This window comes from Oryza sativa, chromosome 7, assembly GCF_034140825.1.
Source record: "Oryza sativa Japonica Group chromosome 7, ASM3414082v1".
NCBI lineage: Eukaryota > Viridiplantae > Streptophyta > Magnoliopsida > Poales > Poaceae > Oryza > Oryza sativa.
Window position 1 is genome coordinate 780,814 of NC_089041.1, and position 25,347 is coordinate 806,160.

A 25,347-nucleotide genomic window follows, 5' to 3' on the forward strand; every position below is an offset into this window, starting at 1 on the left:
TCATTCACTGCAACTGTAATCGTCGCAGCCGTACATGTGTGATGTATATGATCTCGATCATCCGTCTTATATCTGGAGGTTGTATGATTGATGGCCTCCTTAATTAATTAATTAATTAATTACATTCTGCATGCATGCTTGATGTGCTTTCTTTCATGGAGAAAAGAAACTAAGAAAGACAGTTTCGTTGCCATCAAGGCAAGAATAATCCCATCCTTTCGATCAGCTTTGATTCGTGAATATTAGGGAAGAATCTAATATCAAATAATATCAAATGATTAAAAGAGGTGAGGCTTCGAACCCGGATCGTCTAGCCCACCATCTTGTGGAGCTAGCCGAAAACCCCCGGTGTTTTTCTCAATCAGCTTTGAAGAAGGGCATTTCTTTGTCTGAAACATTATCCAGCCTTATTTCACCATAGGCCATAGAGCTAGTTGCATGCAACTTCGTCCATGCATCAACATATGTGCTGCTTTCATAAAGAGCACGATCGATCGATCGATCGACTTTTAGTTTTCATCCGTGATCGAATCGAGAAACGTAATTAACTTACTAATAATAATGCCAAACGAATGATGTGTTCACTGTTCACATGCACATATACACACATGGTCGCTTTCTGGCTTTGAGTTTCACATGCATGAACAATTAATTAATTATTAGTTGGAGAGATTAATATAATTAAGAGAAACATGGATGGAATCGTGCGTATTGCGTGAGCTGCAAGGATCGGTCGATGCATGGCCCGACAAGGTTGCCCGGCAATGCAAGCGAGACTAACACCTTGTAGTGGAAAAGAGAACAGTGACAGAAATTTTGCAAGAAATTCTACAGGCTCAATTATGGTGCATGATGTTTTTTCTCTTAGAAACTATGATAACCCATGTAGACGCTCACAACACGTACACACATACCCCTATAAACACACATACACACTTTATTCTTATAACCACATTCGAAAAATTAGACTGGTATATTTTGAGATTAATAAAATCAACATAGATATCTCGTCATCGACAGATATGATACTTGTGTATGAATATGTTCGAAATAACTAGTTGTGACAGCATTGCACAATCAGCAGAACCTAGCAAGCGAATTCCTACTAGAACAGCTGCAGCACTACGACTGTACAGCCACAATCTAGCTGAACCAAACATGAGAGGCAAAGTAAATTGTGCCCATCCCCCACAAAAAAAATAAAAGAAGAGAAATTCTACGGTCAAAAGAGGCAGGGTGCCAGGGTGGGCCGCAACTGTCCTTAAGATAGAATTTCAAAAGGGCCAATCATCGGCCCACCGATCAATCCGGCCCAATTCTATCCCTACACAAAAGAACCGATCTCCCGTGTGGCCGTGTGTCGTCGCGATCGAGTCGACGTCAAACCCAGCCCAATTCCACCAAAAGGGAAAATCACAAAAGAAACCGATCGATCTCCCGTGTCCCGTCGCGATCGACTCGACGCCGACGCGGCGCTGCCGCGCCCAAAGCTTTGCCGTCGGCGGCCGGCGGAGCAGCCAACTGCCTGTCCCCAACGGTGGCTCCACCGACGCAGGTAGGTTATCCTCGCAAGTCTCTTGGGATAGAGTTTGAATTTTAACTTGAATGTTCGTGGAGTCACATATTAATTTATCTTATTATTTTTTTGAATTTTTTATAACTATTTAATTCACATGCAAGAAATGGATGGAGTGTTTAAAAGAGTTTCCCTAGTCTCCTGTTGGATTTCGGTATCCCTCAGTTGCATATATGATTTGCTTGCCTGATGAATTCGGCGTGGTCGTGTCGTTAACCAAACTCGGTCTCTAAATCAATCTCATCTTCCATTGATCAGTCAGAGGGGAGAAGCAATGCCACTTCAATTGCTCAGCTCATTCGCCATGAAGATCCTGCGTGAAGGAGTAAGCCGCCTTCTCCTATAGTGTCATGTCACCCCCAAATTCCCAATGCAAAGGCACTGATTGATTTTATTGTGCGATTGAAATTTTCATCAGGGCCTTGCTAATCATGATGGAACATCCATCACCAGTTCACCACTAGGCTTCTGAGGTACTCAATCCGTTCCAAAAAATAAAAAAATCTATGTGCTGCAATTTACACTTTGTTTTATAGTAATAGGCTAGGCTTGCTCATTCCAGTTGAGGAGAGAAATCGAAAAACCTGCCTTCCCACGGCACCTAACGATGGTCACCGTCTTTCTTCCCACCCTCATCTCCTCTCAATCTCCCTCTTGCCACCCAAACATCGCCGCCTCCTGCCTTTCGAGGTGCTCCAACACGACAGCGAGGGGGTCGATCCGTTGGAGCAGAGCTCAATGGCCAATCCAATGTACAACTCTTCGATCTGGTGGCGTGCTACCAGAGATCAGAGTTGAGACTTAATCTGGTGCCATGGAGTTCTATCTTCGCTGCGAGGTTCTCGTGGCGGTAGTTGGTCGCTTCTGCCTGGCTAATGGCAGCGAGGGTCGACGGGTTGACTTTGCTAAGGTTATCAGTACCCACCACGTTACTGCTTCCTCCACCTAACGAGGAATGTTCTTTACCTCTCTCTGCATATTTTCTTCGTGTCCCCTCATTCTTTGTGTTCTGCTCTGTATCGTTGATATGCTTTTGCTGTCCGATAGAGCCATACGATGATTTTAAGGAATAGGGATATGGAGCAAGCTTTTTTTTTTGAAGATTCATTCTCATTGAAGGGAAGACGAGTTAGAACATGATTGCTGCTAGATTGACTGGCTAATATTTGTTGTCCAACAAATTTTCTTGTCAACTTCTCTCTCCTTTGTCCCCTGCAATGCCCCCTATTTTGCTATGCACGGTGCATACCATGTGACAACTATTGCTGCTGTGCAGCTTCTTTGTTCACTATTGTTCCTATTATTTTACTTTTGCTGCTTTATTGCCATATTAGTTAATTAACCTTGAGTATTTGGGTGTTGTTTTATAGCTTCAGTTATGGGAGGAAACTGAATGCTTGCCAACCAGATTTATCTTATGTAGAGGATTGCAAACTCATAATGCATATACTCTAGGTTTGTCATGGCCTGTCTTGAGTTTCCAATATTTTTTCTTACATTTTTTTCTTTTGTTGTCTTAACTGATCTCACACCATTTCTTTCCATTGTCTTTATCTAGATCGCCGTTTACATGGTTTTCGTCGTTACCACCTAATTCTATCAGAGGTTGGGTCGATTTGGAAAAGCAGTTTCACAAGTACCCCCCCTCGGGGGGTTAATTTTTTATCATCATATTTGGTTGTGACTGCATTAAATGCTTAAACAAAATTTCTATCAATGAAGCAGCAAGGCACACATGCGATGCATCGTACGAAGCATTTCTGCCATAGCCCCACCTAATATGACGATCAAATATGATTTTTTTTGAAAATATGATGATCAAAAGTGAATAGGGGGAGTATTTCTTTGCTGGAGTCCAGGAGATGAAGCTATCATATTTGACTTCGATCAAGCAAAGATCTGATGAATCAGTGCCAGATTTTATTCATAGATTCAGAGATATAAGGAGTAGATGTTATACTCCGAGTTTAATTGATTCACAGTTGGCTAATTTGAGGAATTGTTGGGGGCCGATTAAAGACAAATTTTCTTCATTTGCTTTTGAAAGCTTGGCTCATTTAGTACAAAAAGTATCGGCTCTTAAACAACGCTTCCAGAAGTCTTTGACAGAAAAATTTACTAAAAAGGCCAACAATGTTAACAATGTATGGAATTAGGCTTCTGACTCAGATCAAGATGAAGATCCAGATATTAGCTTGATAGAATGGGCGAGGATAAAAATGACAGTTGTTGGTCAATGGGTTAAAGATATTGGAAATGAGGAAATATTTGATTTTGACATCAACAAAGCCAATAGGATATTTGATCTTCTATTGCAAGAGAAACAGATCGTGTTGCCTCAGAATCACATGAATCCATCAGTCGAGGAGTTGAAAAGGAGAAAATATTGCAAGTGGCACAATACAGGATCTCATCATACTAATGAGCGCAAAGTCTTCAGACAACAGATACAATCAGCTATAGAACAAAGGAAAGTCAAATTTGATGATAGTAAAAAGTCGATGAAGATCGATGGACATCTTTTTCCATTAAATATGGTTCATCCCTGAAGATCTGAAGGAAAAAATAACAGGGTAATTCATCGGACCAAGGTTAGCTCAACAAGTTTGATCAACAAATATCAGAAGAGGCAAGAAAAGAACTACTATGAAGATGATAGATATTGTTTTGACCCACATTGGGACTGTGAGTTCTTCAGGTTTTGTTGGAATAAGGGGATGAGGTTACCGAAGATTTTTCGGGTTGCAGTGGTGGAGAGATAGCTTATGACCAGGAGAATTCTTCTCGCCGATATGAGATGAAAAGTTCACATCAACTGATTCAAAAGAAGCTTCCAGTTCATTAGCAATTGGATCCGATCCATGAAGATTATTTTGAATATGAAGAGGAAGAACATGAAGAGAAAGGGCAGTAACCTCAATGGTGTCCTAGTGAAACTTCTACTAAAAATCAAAAAAGAAGAGTTCAAAGATTGAGGAATAGGTAGCAGATGCAAGAAGTGGAGGAAGAAATTAGTCATCAACTGAATAGTCCAAGGAAGGAGTGGCGTGTGAAGATTACAATTGTCAAGATTGATAATGCAGGAACTTCGTCCTCTATAAACATGGTTTTTATTTTGCCTGCAGAATATAAAGTTTCCACATCCGATGAGGAGGTTGTTGAAGTATCAATGGCGTAGTTAGTGTTGTCACCTCAACAAGCAATATTTGAGAAGCCTGAAGAAACTAAGCATCAACATCTTAGGCCTTTGTATATTAAGGGCTTTGTCAATGGGAAGCCGTTGTCAAAGATGTTGGTTGATGGAAGAGTTCCAGTAAATTTGATGCCATATACCACTTATCGGAAGCTTGAGAAGACACCAGAAGATTTGAGCAAGACCAACATAGTACTCAAGGATTTTGGTGGGAATTGATCAGATGCCAAGGGAGTATTAAATGTGGAGTTAACAGTGGGGAGCAAGACTATTCCTACAATTTTCTATCATTGATGGAAAGTGATCATATAGCTTGTTGCTTGGAAGGTATTGGATTCATGCTAATTGTTGCATTCCATCAACAATGCATCAAAGTTTGATTCAATGGCAGGGAGACCAAGTAGAAATCGTGCAAGCAAACAGGTCAGTTAATATTACTATTGCCGATTTGTCTATTTGGGAGATGGATGAAGTTGATTGTTTATCATAAAAAACAGTTCCCTCCTGTGATGCAAGAATCACATATTAGCTATATTGCATATAGTAGTACAAGTTCATATAAATGCCCATTTGCATCTGTCTATTGGATTGTCTAGTAGCAAAGGGCATTGAGTTATGCTTGAGTAAATGTTGCATGCATTTTAGATATTATTATTAGTTAAGCTACTAAAGGGTAATACATTAAGGCCGATGGGCCAATTAAGAGGGCTAAAGAAAAAAATATCTCTGTAAATATCTCATCAAAGGTAAAAAAAAAAAGGTAAAAGGCCACCAATCCTAGGGTTGGAAACTCGGATTGTAAACCTATAAATAACCCCCAAGGGGTGCTTTATAGGGGTTCATATTTTTTGGGAAATTAATATATATAATTACCATTTTCATGTTCCACTCACTAAGAGGGTGCTTTCTAGGGGATCATATTTTTTTGAGAAATTAGTATATAATTACCATTTACATGTTCCACTCACTAAGAGAAGTTTGTTGTTCAACAACACAAGATATCAGCATCTCCATAGGAGATATAGATTAGTTAAAAACATACAACATGTTTGATCCACAAATAACTAAGGTCGCAATACTTCTATAAGAATTATAATTTCATTTCATGAAAATCAAGATTAGTTGAAAACTTTACAACATTGAAGTTGTCCATAGAAAAACATGCCATATCACTGTTTGTTTTAGTGTGTTTGTGGATTAATGTGCATAGAAATATGAGAGTTCACTTAGAGTTAAAAATGAAAGTGAGTTCACTTAGAGTTAAAAATGAAAAGTGGAAAGAATTTTGCTTTGCTTCTTTATAAACTAGGCATATATCATTGTGAACAAACCATACATACTACTACTTCTTAATTTAATACTCGTTTTAATATGACAATATTATGTGCACTAAATAACAGTCTTGCCACTAACTTTCTGAATTTGCAGCTACTTGCGGTCTGTTTGCTGTTGTCGGTAGTGTTGAGTCTGTGCACTTCATGTAAACTAGAACATTACAATCTTTGTCTGAATAACAAATATTGGATTGCAATCATTGGGATGGAAATTGTGTATGTGGTGGCAGTGCATGCCAGGTGCTCATGTATATACAGATGAATGGCCTCACTACAACTTTGCGCTATCCATACCGTGCAAAAAATGCTGGTGCAAGTACAAGGCAAAAGTTGCCCGCATATCTGATTTTACTCGCGCAGAGGTAGGGGAGAAGGGGCTAATGTAGTCAATCTTCAACCGGTTGTAGTGTATATTGATGCTAGTGGCTTGGACTTCGTGAGAAATTATGGAGACATAATCAGATATTCCAAAGAACAATTGACAATATTGTGCTACTTATTGGAACGATACAGCTGGAGAGGGAACCAAGTACTGGAGCATTAAGAACTCCTGAGATAAGGGGAGATGGGGGAACTCCTGGATAAGATGAGCAAGATGAGGGATATGAGGATTTGGTTATTTGGAGAGAGGTATCGATGACCCAAAGGGACATGTGGTATTATATAGTGTTCGGCTTATATTCTTGCATGAGTGACCTGCCTGCATCCTAAAGGTAAGCTTTGCTCAGTTTTGAAGTTGGGTTGGATTCCTCATACTATTTTTCTATTTTAATATCATTCAATATTTGAGTAACAGTTATCATATATATAGTAACAATAGAACAATGTATAGGGTTATGGATAACACATACCCAATAATCGACTAAGCTCGGTAGGACCCACTGTATAACAAGTCTTATACGGAATCATACCTCGTATATAAAAAGAGTTCAGGATCCATATTTGTTTTCCAAGTTCTATTTGGACAAGGACAAGAGGATATCTATGGGTATAAATACAAAACCTCCTAGGGGGAGAGAAAAAGACAAGCCAACACAAATTAACACGCTCAGTCAGAATAGGCACCAATACATGCCACCAGACACCGACATCAGAGATAAGCCTAGACAGATCCAATCTGGTGCCATTAGAGGCCAACAAGAGGGATCTAGCGCTATATCTGATCTCGCCGAGTACATATTTGAGGAAGAAGACTACCCCGTCGTCAACTAGGTGTTGGTGTTCCATGCCGCCAAGTTGACGATGACTAGAAAGGTTATCTCAAATATTGTACTTGTGTGATTCTGATGAATAAGAGCAACACCGGCTTCGGCCAATAGGAGTAGGGTTATTACCTTCTGGTGAAGGGGTCCGAACCTGTATAAAAATCCTTGTCTTCGTCTCTTTTATCTCAATCTCGCATATACCCTGGTACCAATGATCTCCATACTATGCAAACACCATAGTCGTGATCTAAAACATCGACAATGGTGCGCCTAGTAGGGGATTTTGATGCTTCAAGGTTTCGACGAGATGGGTTCAAGAAGACGGATTGTCCGACAACAAACAATTTGGCTATAGGGGGATCCGACCCAACCGAAGTGCGTTCTCCGATGGATCGGGATCCTCGTCATCTTAAGCTTCGTCGCCGAGGATTTTTTTCGACGAGGATACTTAAACGACTTTGGCCCTGGGAGATCTGACCCGACCAGAGTACGTCCCTTGACTAGATCAAATCATCGTCGCTAACAATTTGATCTATCGAGATCACCCAAGCTTTAGGGCACGTGGCATACCAGAAGATTTCAAATATATATGATTTCAAACGAGTACGCATCAAGGTAATTGGTAGATAGGTTTTTTAATTAATCTACTAGTTCTGTAGATATATCCGGCATGTATCTACAAGGTACGCAATATTTTGTATGCAATTTACCGTACCTATTTTTTAGTTCTATACGATATTGTCAGATCCATAATTTGTTATGTTTACCTAAAGCATGTTTTTTATACGATGTGTATTGCACGAGTGTTTCCTGTATTAGACTAACTACGGTCTAATACCGGGGGCTCGCTATGTTTCTGTTATATAAGTCATGCTTATTTATGGTTTACATAATACCCGATATTTAATCTGAATCTGCTCGTTATACCTGATAATACTAGAAGACTCATACAGTTTTTTAAGCTCATTAGCGAGGAGACCATGAAAATGAGCTACGATGAGAGGCTCAAGAGCTCTAAGCAGACTGACGAGGAGGCTATAAAGTAAGTGGCCATGAAGGTGAGCCACGAACAGTGGATGGAGTGGAGCAAACATACATAGAAAATTGAAGTGGAGAAGGCTCATCGCTTTGAGATATTCAAGGCCAATGTCGAGTTGATTGAAAAGTACAATGCTGGAGGAATGCTTACCCCTGCTTATTATGATTGAGGATGTTGACATGATTTAGTTTGGTGTATTATCAGTGGTACGAACTTAAGTTAGTTTGAGAGTAATATGATGATCAGTGTGCACTTACTATTTGTTGCACTTTTAAGTTAGTTTCTGTATAAAATTAAGGAATAAACCGGAATCTAGAGGAACCTTTGTAATGTTATGTATGTTGTGTTATGACTTCTGAGTAGCACAAATTAACACTATCAACTGCACTATATGGTAGAAAGTGGAAAACCATCTTCTTATGAATAATAGGTTCAGTTATATATATTTGATCGCTTGCGGAGTGGTTTATCAGATCAATGCATGCTGCAAGTCATAACCTGTTGGCGTTGATGTTTATAACTCGGTCTTTGTATATTTGACTTTCTTTTGCTGAGAAATACACGTGTAATTTGTTGAACTGGTATTTTCAGCATTTCAAGTGATGAACCTGAACTGAAAATACTGAAAGTCTGAAGCTTGTCTGAATTTTCGCCGGGTCGAATATATCTGAATTTCAAAAACAAGCAGCTACAACCAAGATTCAGATTGGAGAGTAGTAGTAGTAGTTCTTTTAATTGTGTCTCAAGTATCTGAGAATAACGCTAGCTGATACCTGATCATGCTCGATCCGCAAAATGTACAGCCATACGTGCATGATGTGTATATATAGAGAGATCGATCTGTATCTGGAGATAACAATAATGATGGATGCATCATATGCATGATGAACTGAACTGTAATTACGTTGTTTATGCTAACTTCAGCTGCATCATCAATCCCTTGGTCCTCCTATGCCTGTTTACTGCATGTTGAGGATTGAGTTCAGTGTTGGTGAAAAGAAAGACACTTGGATTTAAACCTAATGGTTCAGGTTTTTTTTTACACATTGGGTTTTCCTGCTTGAACTGAAGAAATGTAATAATATCCTTTGAGTAACAAATGTGAAATCCCCGCTTGCATCCTGTACTAGCGCGTATACACCTCTTATCTAATCATTTGGGAGCTGCAATGTGTAATCATTTGGGAGTAATAATTGTAGGGTCAAAAGGGCCGTGGTGGGCCGTAAATGTGTTTATCAACCCAGCCCAACCCCCCCCCCCCCCCCCCCCCCCAAAATCCCACAAAAAAAATCACAAAAAGACTCGCGATCGACTCAACGCCGCCGCCACACCCAAAGCTTCGGCGACCGGCGGAGGCGGAAGAGCCAACTGCCTGTTCGTTCTCAGCGCAGAGGATCCTTGCTAGTTTCCTGTTCGATTTTAGCTTGCCTGATGAATTCGACGTGAGAGCCGTGTTGTTAAGGGTATGTTTGGTAGAGCTTAAACTCTTAAATTTAGCTTTAGGAGTTAAGTTTGAAGTAAAGTTGTGAAGCTGCTTCAATGCAGCTCCACTTCTCTAGTTCATTTTATAAGAACGCTCAACCCAGTTCTACTCTCATTTTAGGTATACCTAAAACTGTTAGTCTGAACTCCAACTTCAAAAAAGATAGAGTTAAACTATGACAAACAGATCCTAAGTGTTAACCTAACTCGACATCCTATTTGTAAAAATGTTTAAAAAAAATGTAGTTGTAAGCAACATGACATGGGAAATCCCAAATATTAAATATATTGTTGTTCAAGCGGTGGAGTTGTACAAGCTGTAGACGTCGAGCGGCGTGTTGCTGCAGCTGCTGCTGCTGGAGTCGACGACCCTGCCACGGCGGCGCGCGCGGCGGCCGCCGTCGTCGTCGAGGTCGAGGAAGACGACGACGGCGGTGATGTCGTCGTGGAAGTGGCGCCTCACCCCTCGCTCGATCCGCCGCAGGTCGCCGCGCCTCACCTCCCGCTTCCTCGCCGCCTCCCCGAGCGCTGCCTGCACCAGCCTCGCCGCCACGCCTCTCCTCGTCGAGCTCTTGGACACCAGCTGCACCGCCGCCTCGTCGGAGAGGTGCTCCCATAGGCCGTCGGAGGCGAACACGACGAACAGGTCGACGCCCGCCTTGAGCTTCCGGGCGTGGATGGACGGCTCGGCGGTGACCACCGGCCGCGCCAGCTCGACGGCGGCGGCGGCGCTGCATAGCCGCTGCACCGCCGGGTCGCGCTTGAACTCCGGCGTCTTGAGGTACACGTCGCCGATGGCGCGCGCCACCTGGATGATCCCCTTCACCCTCCACGCGCCGCGGGCGTGGACCACGACCTCGCCGTCGTCGGGGTGGAGCGCGGCGAGCTCCCTCCGGACCTCCTCCGAGGCCACGTTGTGCTCGGTGGAGAGCCGCTCGGCGACGGTCTGGCCGGCCGCCGCGCGGCGGCCGAGGACAGCGCGGGAGTCGCCGGCGTTGGCGACGTAGAGCGTGTCGCCGGAGATGGCGCCCAGGAGGCAGCAGGAGCCCGAGGCGGCCGCGCGGGACATGTTCGGCAGCGACCACCGCAGCAGCTGGAGGTACTCCTCGTCGGCCGCCAGGAACGCCTTCCGGATCACGTCGGCGTCCACCGCGCCGCCGCGCTCCGCCGCGAACTCTGCTCATCAATTTTTGGCGCCAACAAAATCAGCTAAAGATTCTTGCCAACGTATTCAAATCAAACCACAAGATCGAGCTCCGCCGCGCGCCGGCGAGCGCACGCACCATGGATGAGAGGGAATAGGCGGGAGCGGAGGAAGCGGGAGGCGTCGGGGCCGCCATGGCCATCATAGACGCCGACGAGCGTGGCGCCGGGCGACGCCATGACCTGCGCCTGGTCCTCCATCACCGCGTTGGCCTGCGCCGCCGCCATGGAGAACTCCCCCGCCGCGTGCGCCGTCAGCTCCGCCTGCCACGTCAGCTCATCCCGACCACCCCTCGCCGCCGCCGGCCACCCCACGCACCACCTCGCCATCATCCACTCCAAGAAACCAACCAACCAAACAAACCAAGCTCGATTCAAACCAGGAATGGATCGCTCTTGTGCTCGTCGATGGGCAGGTGATCTGATCTGAGTCTAGGTAGGGAGGGGGGGTATATGTTGGCGATGTCTTCTTCTCCGGCGAGGCGACGTGAAGCCCGTGACTGACCTGCTTGGCTTCATATATGTGGCAAAGACTGCAACAGCATGGGGAGGATGAGCTTTGACTTTTGACTTTGTGGACTTGTTGCCAATAATTCCAACACGGTGTTCCTCGGTCTTATCTTAATGGTATCGTTTTTTTTTTCTTTTTGGCCGGATCTATATATATTTTGCTGCATAGCTAGCTCTCGGCTGTTTGCCTTTTTCATCTATTTTATAATATATCATGCTGTAGATTTTTTAAATATAACGTTTGAAGACAGTTTTTATTAATAAATATTTAGCGCAAATATAACAAAATTATAAGTCATGTTTTGAAAATAAAACTTTAATACTAAAATAAGTCATAACAAAGTAAATGATACTTGTATAGTTTTTCAGTAAGTTTGATGTTGAAAATCATGTCTAGAAATCAACAACATAGTTTTTTTTTCTTTATAAAAAATGTAGGTAGTAATTTGGTTATTTTTTTCACACGGAAAAATGTCCAAATCTCTCTGACCATTCTGCTCCAGCTATATGTAGTAGTGACTACTACTAGTAGGGTGAGAAGTCGTCGCTTGTTGGTCTGGTCTGAAGCGAAGAAAAATACCCAAGATTAATTGTTCGTGTTGGCTATACTTGTTTTGGATTCACGGGTTCGGTGGTGATCGTGATTACTTGATGCAATTACGTCAAAAAGCTCTGGACTGCGATTAACGAAGAAAAATCAAGACTTTTGCTACAAGTCCCGATCGATTAATGTTTTTCTTAAGGTGGGCTAGTCCATTTTAGACTGAATATTTGGAGCAATTAATCAATAGCAACTCATAAGCATGATTGTTTCCATGAAGCAGACAGGACTTGTCAAACCATGACATCTAAACAAAGTGAGAAATAAATTAATTTTAACCCCCTCAATCGAGAGCATATGCGCCTGTCCCCTCAATCGAGAGTACCAGTTTATTGTTTATAAGTTATGACAAAATTATGGAGTAATACGAGATTATGGAATATTATATTTTTTTACACAAATTTGAAATATCAAGTTTGATTTACATAAGGGAAAAAATGGAACAAAATTAGACTATAAACAGACACTCATTCGGCTAGATTCGTTTATTTCCAGCTGGCTGTTAAATCGGTTTGACTAAGTATTCATTCGACAGTGTTGTATGAGCTTGACTTATTCTAACACGGGAACAAGACGAGTCCTTAGGGGATGAATCCAGAATAAAAATTATCGGATGTTCTCTACCTACAAATCAATTAGTATTTTATTTGTGAATCTAGAAAAAAATTACTCCGGTAATTTCTGCCTACAAATTTGCTTTATTTACATATGCTAACATGATCTAATTGTAATAAAAAAAATAAAGATTCTCCCGTGTCCATTAACTATTGAAACACATGGAAATTAGATTTATTTAGTTTTTTTTAAAAAAAACCTTCAACATTGATTTTTCTTTTATACACCAAAGATACCGTTCGGCAATTTGGAAAACGTGCTCATAGCAAACTACCGCTTAAGCTGGATTTCACAACATATATACGCACACACCATATAAATCTCAAGCAACACAACGTACTTTCGAGTGTTTAATCACTTTTCGACGAAAAGTGTGTTCGAGTTTCTGACTACTGTTAGTTGTTCGAGGTTAGGTAGTGACTACTGTTAGTTGTTGCTGGTACAATTCGTCGTTTGTAAATCCAGTTCGAAGCAAAGAAAATTGATGTTTTTTGGTTCACTGGATTTGTGATCTTATGTCCAAATTAAAGCTCCGGATATGACGGCGACTCTTGATGCAAGTCTTGATTTATTATGGACCTTTTTTGTGCAGGCTGGGTTAGTTCGTTTCAGACTGATCAAGATTTGGAGCAATACCATCTCATAACTAAGCAAGGTTTCTCCACGAAGTAGACAACATAACTTATCACAAGGTAAAGGCTTGTTCGATTAATCCTCATTAGATAGGGATTAGAAAAGATTAAGAAGGATTAATTTTATACTTTAATAGATGTGTAATTATTTTTATTCAAATCTCCACCAATGCTCTTGCGAGTGGGTTTCCTAGATGATGAGATATATATTATATATGTGTGTAATAACCGGATCCGGATCATCTGCAGTACAACATAGAGTTCCCCTGTGATAACAGTGACCTCCGTATGCTACAGTAACCACCGCACGGTACTGTGCCGAAAATCCTGTAGTAACATTGACTGGGTTTACTGTATCGCTTAGCAGTATGATCTACTCCCTCTGTTTAATATTATAAGACTTTCTAGCATTTCCCATATTTATATAGATGTTAATGAATCTAGACACATAGATATGCCTAGATTCATTAACATTTATATAAATGTGAGGAACGCTAAAAAGTCTTACATTGTAAAACGTAAAACGGATGAAGTAGACTATTAGACCGTGACCGTGTAGTTTGGAATCCCTTCTAAGCAAGGGATCCAAATTCTAATGTGCCCAGCTGTTCATCCTCTTCGTCAGTACCTCGATCCAAATTCATAATAACCCCTAACAATATTCACAAATCACAACGGGGAGAAATAAAACAATTTACACCTTCGAGAACATATATCTCCCTGTTTTTTCTTGTATAAATTATTTAGAAAATCTTTTGAAAATAAGATTACAAATTTATATACACGATACAAATATTCTAAATTTCTGACCGTCCTGCTCCACACTACTAGAAAAAGCATTTTCCTCAACATTGGGGTCTTATTTTCGCAGTCGGACATGACTTTTGGAGCCAAATGACCGCCTACAAAAATATAAATTGGGGTGATGTTTGCTGTTTCGCAGGCAGACTACTTAAGCGGTGCCTGCGAAAAAATGAGGAGCAATATAAATAGACCCATTCTGAGCAGATTTTTTTCTAAGTCACATTCTCTCCCTCACTTATCCTCTCCCTCACCTCTCTCTCTCTCCCTTAGATCCCTCTCCCTCACTGACTCTCCTCTCCTCTCCGGCGGTGCGGTGGGAACGGCGGCGCGGCAGGGACGGCGACTCCATGCAGCGGCGCGGCGGGGACGGCGGCGGCGGCTCCCCTCGCCCCCTCCCTCCCAGATCTGGCCGGAGGAGCGAGGGGGAGGCCAGCGGGGCGACGGCGGCGACGACGGCGCGGGATGGCGGCGGCGGCGGCGACGACGACGCGCGCGGGGCAGCCGGCGGCGGCGACGACGCGCGCGGGGCGGCTGGCGGCGGCTCCCCTCGCCCCCTCCCTCCCATATCTGGCCGGAGGAGGGAGGGGGGAGGCCGGCGGGGGCAACGGCGGTGCGGGGCGGCGCGGGGCGGCCGGCGGTGTCTCCCCTCCCCCTCCCTCCCAGATCTGGCCGGAGGAGGGAGGGGGAGGCCGGTGGCGGGGACGACGGCGTGGAGTGGCGGCGGCGCGACGACGACGACGGCGGCGACGACGACGACGGCAGCGGCGGTGACGACGACGACGACGGCTCCCCTCCCCTCCCCTCTCAGATCTGGCCGGGGAGGGGGGCGACGGCGTGGCGGCGGCATGCGGCGATTTTTTTTTATTCGTTTTTTTGCATTTTCGCAGGCGAGGCTGTTGCCCCGACTGATTTTCACAGTCGTTGTGGCGCAGGCGGACCTCCCTCCCGCCTGTGAAAATTAGGTTTGGCCGCTTGGGAAAATTAGTTTTCTAGTAGTGCCAGCTAGCTGCCTAACCGGCGACCGCTGGTGGCAGGGGCGGATCTACAGTGTAATGGCTGGTGTTAGACGACACCAACAACTTTTGGTAAAACCTAGCTATAGCGAAATTGCTTATCCATATATTATAACATCATGATTTTAGCATAATTAGCATATTATGACATCAATAAATACGTTATAGCACCAACAAATCGATTTTCTGGATCACTGCTAGATGGCGGTGACTTTTACTAGTGCCTGCTTGTTAGTCTGGAGCGAAGAGAAAGATTGTTCATGTTGGCCACGGTGCTATCGTGATTACTGGATGGAATTATGTCAAAAATTAAGCTCTGGAGCTGACGGCGGCTCTTGACTAATTAACTCAATATTAACTACTTGTTTGGTGTCCATGACAGGTCTTGACTATAGGGCATGCAATATCTTGAGCTAATATATATAATGGCGACGACTTTGACAATACTTTGCATTGGAGATCTCTACGACTTATGCTTTTTGTGGTGGTTTATATACATTTTTCGTGAAGAAAAATGACACGAGCTACCATCTAGTTGTCAAATTAGTTGGACTAAGGCTCCCACTGATTGCCCCATATATATAGAATTATCGCTGCCAGAATTTAAATTTTAGAACTTTATTTTTAAAAAAAAATTCAACATAGTTTATTGTTTTATTATTGGTTTTTGAATTACTAAAGAACATATATATAAACATTTCACCTTTCTTTTCTAATATGTCATACGTGTATTATCAGCATGCATATGGAAGAAAAAATAGGGGCTAAAGCCGCCTTCTTTCTACTAGTTAATAGTGGAGTGAATTATTCACATTAACTATTTATATCATGCTTCAAAAGTAGATTTATAATTATTCACATTAATTATAAAAAACTTTCTCCGTCAATATTGCTAATAACATTAAGATATTAGTACTAACATTTTTATGTATAATATATATTTAATTAATCCATGTGTTAATTAAGCATAACTGATTAAACATATCCGTGTTTTGACTAGTTGTGTGGGACTCACGAGTGAGATGTTGACTTGGTTCTTGAGTAGTGCCATGCTATATATGGCGACGACTTTGACAACGCTTAATTGGACATTTATTAAAAAAACACTATTAATTCTTTGGACTGAAGATTTCAGCTCTACGGTTTCCATGAAACCGACAACCGAACTTTAATTTCTTCGAACACGTGCACAATAACACAAAACTACAGTGGTGTATCTAGCATTAGTGTATGGGTGGTCCGACTAAAAAATATGTTTGAGCACCGAAAAACAATAATGCGAATATGTACAATACTAATATAGATAATACAATTGGCCAAAAGTGCAACGATATATTAATAAGTCATCTTATAACCATTTTAAAATTATCAACGAAGTAATAATTTATCTTAAAAGACACATATATGGCTAGATTGCTATAGTATTTCTTGTTGGGTCTAGGCTTTCTAATGCCAATAAAATGTGTCCATTAATCATTATCTATCTTCATATTTCAACCATCTATATTAATACAACAGTCAACAGTACAGTAAGATGTGAGGGATCGAAACTGAAAAATATATAATCAACATTAATTCACCTGCTCTTGCCTTGATTCGTTGCGCGCAGCTTGGATGCTGTTGTTGCCAGTACTGCACATGCACCCCGACGCCGGCCACGCCTACACGCCGCCTGCTGCTACACCCACATGCATCGCCTTTCCTGACGACGATGGCGAGAGGAGTCGTCCAGACATGAGCCGTCCAGGGGTCGCCGCCGCCATCACTATCTCGCGGAGACGCTGCTCGCTGCCTGCCGCTTGCTGGCCTGCGTCCGCGATCTGCGTGAAATCAAATCGGCAACAGCGAGATGGAATTGCCGAATCAAATCGGCTTCCAAGTCTAACGCGCGCGCTGCGGTGCGAGTCAGCCGCGATTTCCTAAACCCTATGCTATGGCTCCGGTGCGTCGCATCGATTTCTTTTTTCCTTTTTTATTTCTCTGAAATTCTATATGCTAGAGGGATCGGTAGCGATTTTTTTTTGTCCGGGGACCGCCGGTGCAAAACTATCTACTCCCTCCGTCTCATCATATAATGGATTTTGACTTTTTCTTACACTGTAATTTATCCATTCATCTTATTAAAATTTTTTTGAAATTATTATTTATTTTATTTGTGACTTACTTTATTATCCAATGTACTTTAAGCATAACTTTTCATTTTTTATATTTACACAATTTTTTTTAATAAAACGAATGGTCAAATAGTGCAAGTAATAAGTCAAAATCTCTTATATTAAGGGATGGAGGGAGTAATGAAGTCTGCAAGTCTTTGTGACACACATACATTGCATGTTGGTACGTGATGGAGTCCTGAAATGAATGGGATGGAAGAGGGGAACAGGGAGCAGCGGCCCGTGGATGGAAGGGATTTAGATCCTCTGTCTTCAAAGACACCATATCTTTGTCACCGACAGGTAGATCTATCTGTTAGTGACAAAGGCACGTATTTTTGAAGAACACTTCTCTATTTCCCATGTTTACAGCGCTATTCCCTAAAACCGAGATTGTCACTACTTCGCATTGTATTTCTCTAAAACACGAGAGCTTTTCCAGATAAAAAAAAACAACCGGGATGTTAGTCGGTTTAAAGACCTATGCGATATATCGTACAAAAATGAGGAGCTTTCTGCAAAACAGCCCAACACGTGTAAATCTCTTAAAGGAACAAAAACAATTGCGAAAACGGAGGCAAGTAGGGGATGGGCTGTTATCAGCTTGCTATGTGCTTTATCACATAGGGCCATCGTCCTGCCAAAGATAAATATATGTTCTGATGAACCAATATACACGTACATATATGAAGCAGGAGCCTATGCACTAGTTGTGTACGTATGGGATTCACGTGTTATATATGAATATACATCTTGACTAGTGAAAGCTAGCTAATGGCTATGACTTTGACAAGGCTTGCACTTGCACACACTGTTGGAGCTTAATTACAGCTACTAGCCTACTATACTACTCCCCCCCTCCCATATTAGAGGGCGTAAATTTTTTCTGCCGTTCTGTGTTAGGCATAAATCACTGCTGGAGAAGTGATCTTTATCGGGTAGGGGAAAAACCACAATTGTCCCGGTTCATCAAAAAACCGGGACTAAAAACAATTTTTAGTCCCAGTTTATAAGTTCAACGGGAAGATTTGATCTTTAGTCCCGGTTGGTACTAAAGATTTAGTCCCGTCTTTAGTCCCGGTTCGCTGGTTGTTAGGGTGTGTCAGGCAACACAAACTGGGACTAAAAGTCCATCCATATAAAGTCTTCTTCTTCCTCCAGCTAGCCCGAGAAGGCTTCATAAATTTGTTGAGTTTAAGGGGAGGTGCTGCCAAAATTTTTGGTGATTTTGTTTTGGTGAAAATATACAATTTGAAGGAGTCTAAAGGTTAGCAACTCCATCCTCCTCTACTTTTCTGCCTCTGGAAATTTGGGAATGGGAGATGATGAGAGAGAAAGTTTGTGTAGGGATGAAATAATATAGAAATTTTGTTTAGGTAGCATTTGGGAAAAAAAACTTGTGATAAAAGAGATGAGAAAGAAAAAGATAGAAAATTATATGAAAAAGATTAGAAAACTTAGTTAATTTAAATTAAATTAAGTAAAACAAATTAAATATTTGTTTACAACTTTAAAATGACGGGGAATGAAAACATGAATAATTTGTGGTATTATTTTATAATCAAATTTGATTATTTAGAATTTGGAAAAAAAACTTGTGATAAAAGAGATGAGAAAGAAAAAGATAGAAAATTATATGAAAAAGATTAGAAAACTTAGTTAATTTAAATTAAATTAAGTAAAACAAATTTAATATTTGTTTACAACTTTAAAATGATGGGGAATGAAAACATGAATAATTTGTGGGGACTAAAGATGGCGGTGGACGACACGTGGCTGCGTCATCTTTAGGGACTAAAGATCACTAGTACAGATCCTTCTATCTGTGATGGGCTCTAATATGTTTAGAAATAGCGGGCTGTCACAAAAAAAGTCATCTCAATCGGGCCGAAAAGTGCCCGATTGAGATATGGTCGCACAGACATGTTAGATGGGCATAAAACTTAAGCCCGTCACGGATGACACCTATCAGTGACGGGCCACAACTTTAGGTCCGATTGAGATAACATTCCATATCTCAAACGGGCCTAAAGTTGTGGCCCATCACAGTTGTGGCCCATCACAGATGACCATCATCTGTGGTCATCTGTGATGGGCCACAACTTTAGGCCCGTTTGAGATAACATTCCATATCTCAAACGGGCCTCAAGTTGTGGCCCGTCACAAATGACCATCATCTGTGACGTGTACCAACTTGAGGCCCATTTGAGATAACAACTAGACCCGTCATAGATGACTCATCAGTGACGGGCTATATACTTAATCTCTATTGGGCATTAACTAAAGCCCATCACCGATGACTATTTTTCCATTTTTCATATGAAATGTTTATATTTGTAAGTTGACTATAGCAAAATAATTTAGTGCAGTATAATAATTCATTTTATGAGTCAAAATAATTTTACGGGTAGTAAATGATTTCAAATAGAAAAATTTCAACAACAAAGTTGTATAACTTATCAATATTTACAACTTTTAGTTTGGTCATTTTTCAATATAACATTTTTTTGAACAGTTTGAATTTGAATTTAAAAATATGACAACTTCAAACAACATTTTCAAATACTAAATGATTTCAATTGAAAAAGTCATCAACAACAAAATTGAATAACTCATCAAGATCTAAAACTTTTATTTTTGTTATTTCTTCATCCGACGAAATGTTAGTAATATTATTCACAAATTTTACATATATGTGTTATAGTTTATAAAACCAGATAAGAGATATGTCACTTTTGTGAACAATGTTACTATCACTTTGTCGTATAAAGAAATGACCAAAATAAAAGTTTTATATCCTGATGAGTTATTCAACTTTGTTGTTGATGACTTTTTCAGTTGATATCATTTAGTATTTGAAAATGATGTTTGAAGTTGTCATATTTTCAAATTCAAATTCAAACGGTTCAAAAAATATTATATAGAAAAATGACCAAAATAAAAGTTATAGATTTTGATGAGTTATACAACTTTGTTGTTGATGACTTTTTCAGTTGAAGTCGTTCACTGATCTAAAATTCTATTTGAACTTTTCAAACTTTGAATTTCAAATTTCGAATTGTTTAAATAGAGTCAGATGGAGAAATGACCAAAATAAAAATTTTGCACCTCGATGAGTTCTACAACTTTGGTTTTGGTGACTTTTCCATTTGAAATCATTTAATAAACCTAATTTGACATCCTGGCCTAGTGCATAATATGATTAATAGAATACTCATACCAACATGTTACAACTACTTTTCCGGAAGCCAATCTCCAAAGAACTTTGACGTTAAGTGTGCTTGGTCTGGAGCAATTTTGGGATAGGTGACCGACCAGGAAGTTTGAACTTTCTGCGTGGGTGCACACGAGTGAGGGCTAACCAAAAATAAAATTTATTTATTTTTGGATGAGTAAATTTCGGGATGGGTGACCGACCGAGAAGTTTGAACTTCCCGCGTGGGTGCACACGAGTGAGGGCTAGCCAAAAAATAAAATTTATTTATTTTTGGATTATACTCATCTGTGACGGGCTATAATTAATGCCCTCATCTGTGACGGGCTATAGTTAATGCCCGTCACAGATAAGGGTCATCTGTGACGGGTGCTAGTTGTGGCCCGATTGAGATAGGTCATCTTTGACGGGCTATAGTTTGACTGGTCGTCTGGGTCAAAACTATTGGTGACGGGCTTTACTTAGGGCCCGATTGAGATAGAATCATCCGTGACGGCCGTTTGACCGATTGAAATAGCTCTTCACATCAGTGACTTCTAGCCTGTGACAGACGCCATGCCCGATTGAGATGAGGGTATCCGTTCTAGAGGATGTTTCTTTTGTCCCGGTTATTTTAACCGGGACTATCTTTAGTCCCGGATTCACCGTCCCGGTTACATAACCGGGACAACAGAGGGTTCCCAACCGACATTAAAGATGGGTTTCCCTGCAGTGATTCTTCCAAATGTGCCCTTCTATGTTAGGTCTTCATACATGCGTGTAACGCTTTGGTATACAGATCCACCCAATTACAGTAATACTTGAGCATGCACATGCAGTCAAAGAAACCACCACCACCACCTACACCCACCCCTTGGTCTTATCATTAAAAAAAAATATACGCCCTCTAATAAGGCCCTGGTTAGTTCCTTAAAAATAGCAAAAGTTTACTGTTTGAAAACACTTTTTGCTAAAATGGATCTAAACACTAGTAGCAAAAGTTAGCAATTTGGCATTTGTCATTTGGGAGTTTAGAGTAGCAAATTTTATCAAAAAGTGTGTTGGGAGTTGTGCTCTCTCTGTCTTTACTAGTAAAATGGCAAAACTTTACCATGCATGTAAACACCAACTGACAAAATTTGGATGCTAAATCTTTTGCCACCGAAACTTTTGTAAAAAAAATTTGCACAGCAAATTAATCTAAACAGGCCTAAGGTACGGAGCGAGTAGTTCATTGTTGTACTACTTAAACGCTATTAATTGTTTGGACTAATATAAGCAGAACGCAACTGAACAGGAAAACACATGCACAATAGACACAAAAGTAAGTGTACGTGGTACTATGAATCTGCAAGTCTTGTGAACTTTTCACAAGTACGTGTTGGCCATGGAGGCTTGAAATGGATAATGAATGCGCTTATCATCACAAATTAAGGGTTGCCATCATGCTAATTATATTAAGTAGGGACTAATTGCTCATCGTTTCGTCTATATATAACTTATTGTAGGGAGTACATGTTATTAATTACAAAAAATAATTTATTGATAAAAAAACTTTTATATACATCTTCTTAGTTACTTGTAAAATCCAATGCTGAAAAAACCATGATGAAGAAACTATAAAATCATCTCTAAAATTAAGTTTTAAGAGTAAATTTTAGCTTGGACTAATAAGCTGAAGAACAAAAGTGGAGCTGCAAGAAAGCAAGCAAGCACATATATACAACTAGCTAGGAAGAAATAGCTACTACTGCCTCCTTTCGCAAATGTTAATTTGACGACCAAGATATAGGGAGTATTCTTTTTTTTTTCATAATTGATGATTAATTATTGCTCTTGTTTTCGTTCGTTCATGGCTACTACCATGGTGCGTTTCTCATTCTCTGAGATGCTATGCTAGCCGAAGGTGGCATCATATTTGACAAAGCCTACTGTATTCATAAAAACTATTCGACAAAGTCCTGTCAAAGTAAAAAAAAATGTTGCATGTAGCCATATCTTGGATTGGTGAGTGCAGATGCAAGAGTAATATATTAATACGTACGTAAATTTTTTTTTAGAATTACACAGTACAATGCAGATACTCACAACGTATACGCACTCACCCTTATGAACACACGTACGTAAACCCTATCCCTATGAGCATTTTCGAAGACTGGGCCGGCAAATTCTAGAGAGATTGACGAAGTCATCACAGGCGTCTCGCTGTTGACGGGTACGTCGCAATACGTACGTAAATTTATTTATTAAACTGTTCCAAGCATTGAGCAATACAACTTCATCGAGTAAAACGGCATCAATAATCAATCATGAGGTTTATTGTTTGGAAGAGGTTACTGTTGTTTAAATTAGCTGACTTCTGATCACGAGCCCAACGGCTATGCAAATTCCTATTTTGGCTGCTGAAAATTTGTTTCACTTGGAGCTCGCAATATGATGATGGATCATTTGTTATATATGCTGTCAAACATGTATGCTATATAGCATAATAGCAATCAAATGGCGTGACAGTTTTGAGCTCAGTGTTTGTTGTGACTTGTGAGGATTGCCAAGAACCGAGTAAGCCAAGATTCTGAGAAGCTAGATAGTGAGAAACTGGAGAAGCTAGGTTTCCCAGCTTCTAACTTCTAGCTTATTTTCTAGATTCTACAACTATAGATTCTCAGAATCTAGTAAAAAGCTGGACAGTTTGGAGGAGCTTCTGGCAGCTGGAGATTCTAGGAGAAACTGCAGTTGCTAGAAGCTTCCTCAAACAAGCCCTAGCAACAGTGCTACACCTTCTAATGGGCCTGAAGGCCCACCCCAGACAAAATTCGTGGCCCACGACAGATTCAGTTTTCTCCATCATGGGCCTAGGCCCAGCTATCAGGGAGAGAGACCTATACTGAATAGGGGGCCTGTTGAAACAATTTGATCCTGGAAAATACACTACTTCCCCATTTAGGAGCAGTAAGTTAGCGGCATATGTGGAAATACTTTTCTTTTTGACGAAAATCATCCCTTCTTTATTAGGATATTTTCTCATTTGTTTTTCTACTTTAACTTGTTTTCTTTATTTTCATTCAAACACTGAAATATCTTAATAACCACGCTTTTCTGGAAATCCTGCTCCATCCGGTTATAAATCGGTGGTGTTTAGGACAACGTCTAGTCAAAATTTTAAAATTCTGACCAAATTTACTGAATCCATCAAAAAATGTAAAACATATTTCTCTTTTTTCCTCGGTTTTTAACTTTTCTGTATGCTTTCTGTTTGCCATTATACGAAAACCGACATTTTAGAAAACCGATAAAACCGAACCGATTTAACAGAAAAAACCGAATGCCCACACCTAGGTTTGACGAGGTATAGTTTCTCCTGGTTGATGGAGTACAGGTGTGTACAGCTAGGTTCGGACAAGATCCAGAAGCTTCTTCTCTCAGCCTAATTTACCATTGGTGGGGTCCATCTGGTAGTAATAAGTGCGCTGATGATTCTGTCAACGTCAACGCCGTTCCGCGTCGGTGCACGCGCTCGATCTGCCTTTAAATGATTCCATGACATTTAAATGATTCCATGAATTTTCGTGATGTTTTAAATGACGATATACTATATTTTAAAATATATCTTTAACTATATTTTCTATAATGATATTTATTTATTTATTAGCACATTTAAACTTAATATTTTTAGAATTATTGATACAGAGTTCTAAATTAAAAAATTTGACCATAGCATTAGTCAAAACATAATAATTATAAGAATCGGAGGAAGTACGGTGCTACACTCCCTCTAATGCCCAAATTCTTAATAATTACTTCTTATTTAAACGTAGTAGTGTGTTCCGTAAAAAGTAAAAAAAAACAATTATAAATTAATAAAATAAAATACTCTTTAGATAATGATGATCACATATGGGTGGTGGGGCCCACCCGGTGGCTGCGTGGGCCATGCCAGCGCATCGTCGTCAATCTCCAGCCACAAGCTGAGATTGCCTCTCTTCACTCCACTTGTGTCAAAGCCGCCTCTCATCTCACCTCACCTCGTCTGCCAACGAACCGTCCTACTACTACATAAGATTATTTTTTGTCCAAAAAGTACGTTAACTATTAAATGTGACTCATATAATACTAGATTATTATATTGTCAATAAAAAAATACATGTATAATCTTAAGGGCATAAACAATATATATTACTCAACTAATTATTATAGGTGGGACGATGAGCATTGGTCCTTAAACTATTTCATTTCTCACAATGGCTAAGGGCACCCGTAATGGTTATCTATAGGCTCTCTACAAGATATCCATGTCAGCATATTTTCCTACTTAGAAGAGATTAAATGAAGAGAGAGAGCAAAGCTATCTACTAACATGGAGATAGTCTATAGAGAAAAACGAGGCAATGCATTAGAGAGCTATAGATACCCATATAGACATACTATTGAGGTGGTTTACTATTAATCTAATCTATTGCTGAGATGTACATGTTTTATAGAGAGCACCTTACTTTACCATTGCAGGTGCTCTAAGTTTAGCTATTTCATTTCATTGGTCCCAAGCACCATATTCTTGTTCAGTTGAAAAGAAATGAATTATTTTTGTACTACAACTAGAATCTTTTTTTTCTTTCGGCAAAGAAAATAAAGACGCCTCAATTCTTCTGTAGCTATAGCTAAGGCTAAAATTTAGTTAGCAATCCCAAGACACCTGTTAATTTAGGGGTTGTTTAGATTGATGTCATATTAAACCGTACCAAATTTTTTTTAGATAAAGTTGTCAAATATATGTATCCATTTAGTTTTTTACCAAAC

At 40.5% G+C, this 25,347-nt stretch overlaps 1 protein-coding gene and 1 long non-coding RNA gene across 3 annotated transcripts; one reads left to right on the forward strand and one right to left on the reverse strand.

Moving 5' to 3' along the window:
• Positions 1 to 1,415: 1,415 nt before the first annotated feature.
• On the forward strand, positions 1,416 to 8,788 carry LOC136357305 (uncharacterized). 2 transcript variants are annotated; one of them, XR_010742529.1, is made up of 7 exons: positions 1,416 to 1,555; positions 1,835 to 1,901; positions 1,995 to 2,049; positions 2,947 to 3,031; positions 3,135 to 5,192; positions 6,198 to 6,816; positions 8,279 to 8,788. It is a non-coding gene; the product is annotated as an uncharacterized lncRNA (long non-coding RNA). The 2 variants fall into 2 exon arrangements; XR_010742528.1 differs by lacking the exons at positions 2,947 to 3,031; positions 3,135 to 5,192; positions 6,198 to 6,816.
• A 1,166-nt stretch (positions 8,789 to 9,954) lies between these two features.
• On the reverse strand, positions 9,955 to 11,657 carry LOC4342246 (probable protein phosphatase 2C 61). Its single transcript, NM_001421960.1, has 2 exons — positions 11,113 to 11,657; positions 9,955 to 11,005 (listed from the first exon to the last, which is right to left on the reverse strand). Exons 1-2 carry the CDS (start codon positions 11,363 to 11,365, stop codon positions 10,125 to 10,127), a joined length of 1,134 nt encoding a protein of 377 aa, NP_001408889.1. The 5' UTR covers positions 11,366 to 11,657; the 3' UTR covers positions 9,955 to 10,124.
• Positions 11,658 to 25,347: the final 13,690 nt, after the last annotated feature.

What these genes read in the sequence shown, in the direction of transcription:
- LOC4342246 (NM_001421960.1), bottom strand. Translation starts at nt 11,365, where the DNA reads ATGATGGCGAGGTGGTGCGTGGGGTGGCCGGCGGCGGCGAGGGGTGGT. An exon ending in CCTATTCCCTCTCATCCATG is followed by an intron (nt 11,006 to 11,112) that starts GTGCGTGCGCTC and finishes ATTGATGAGCAG; the next exon opens with AGTTCGCGGCGGAGCGCGGC.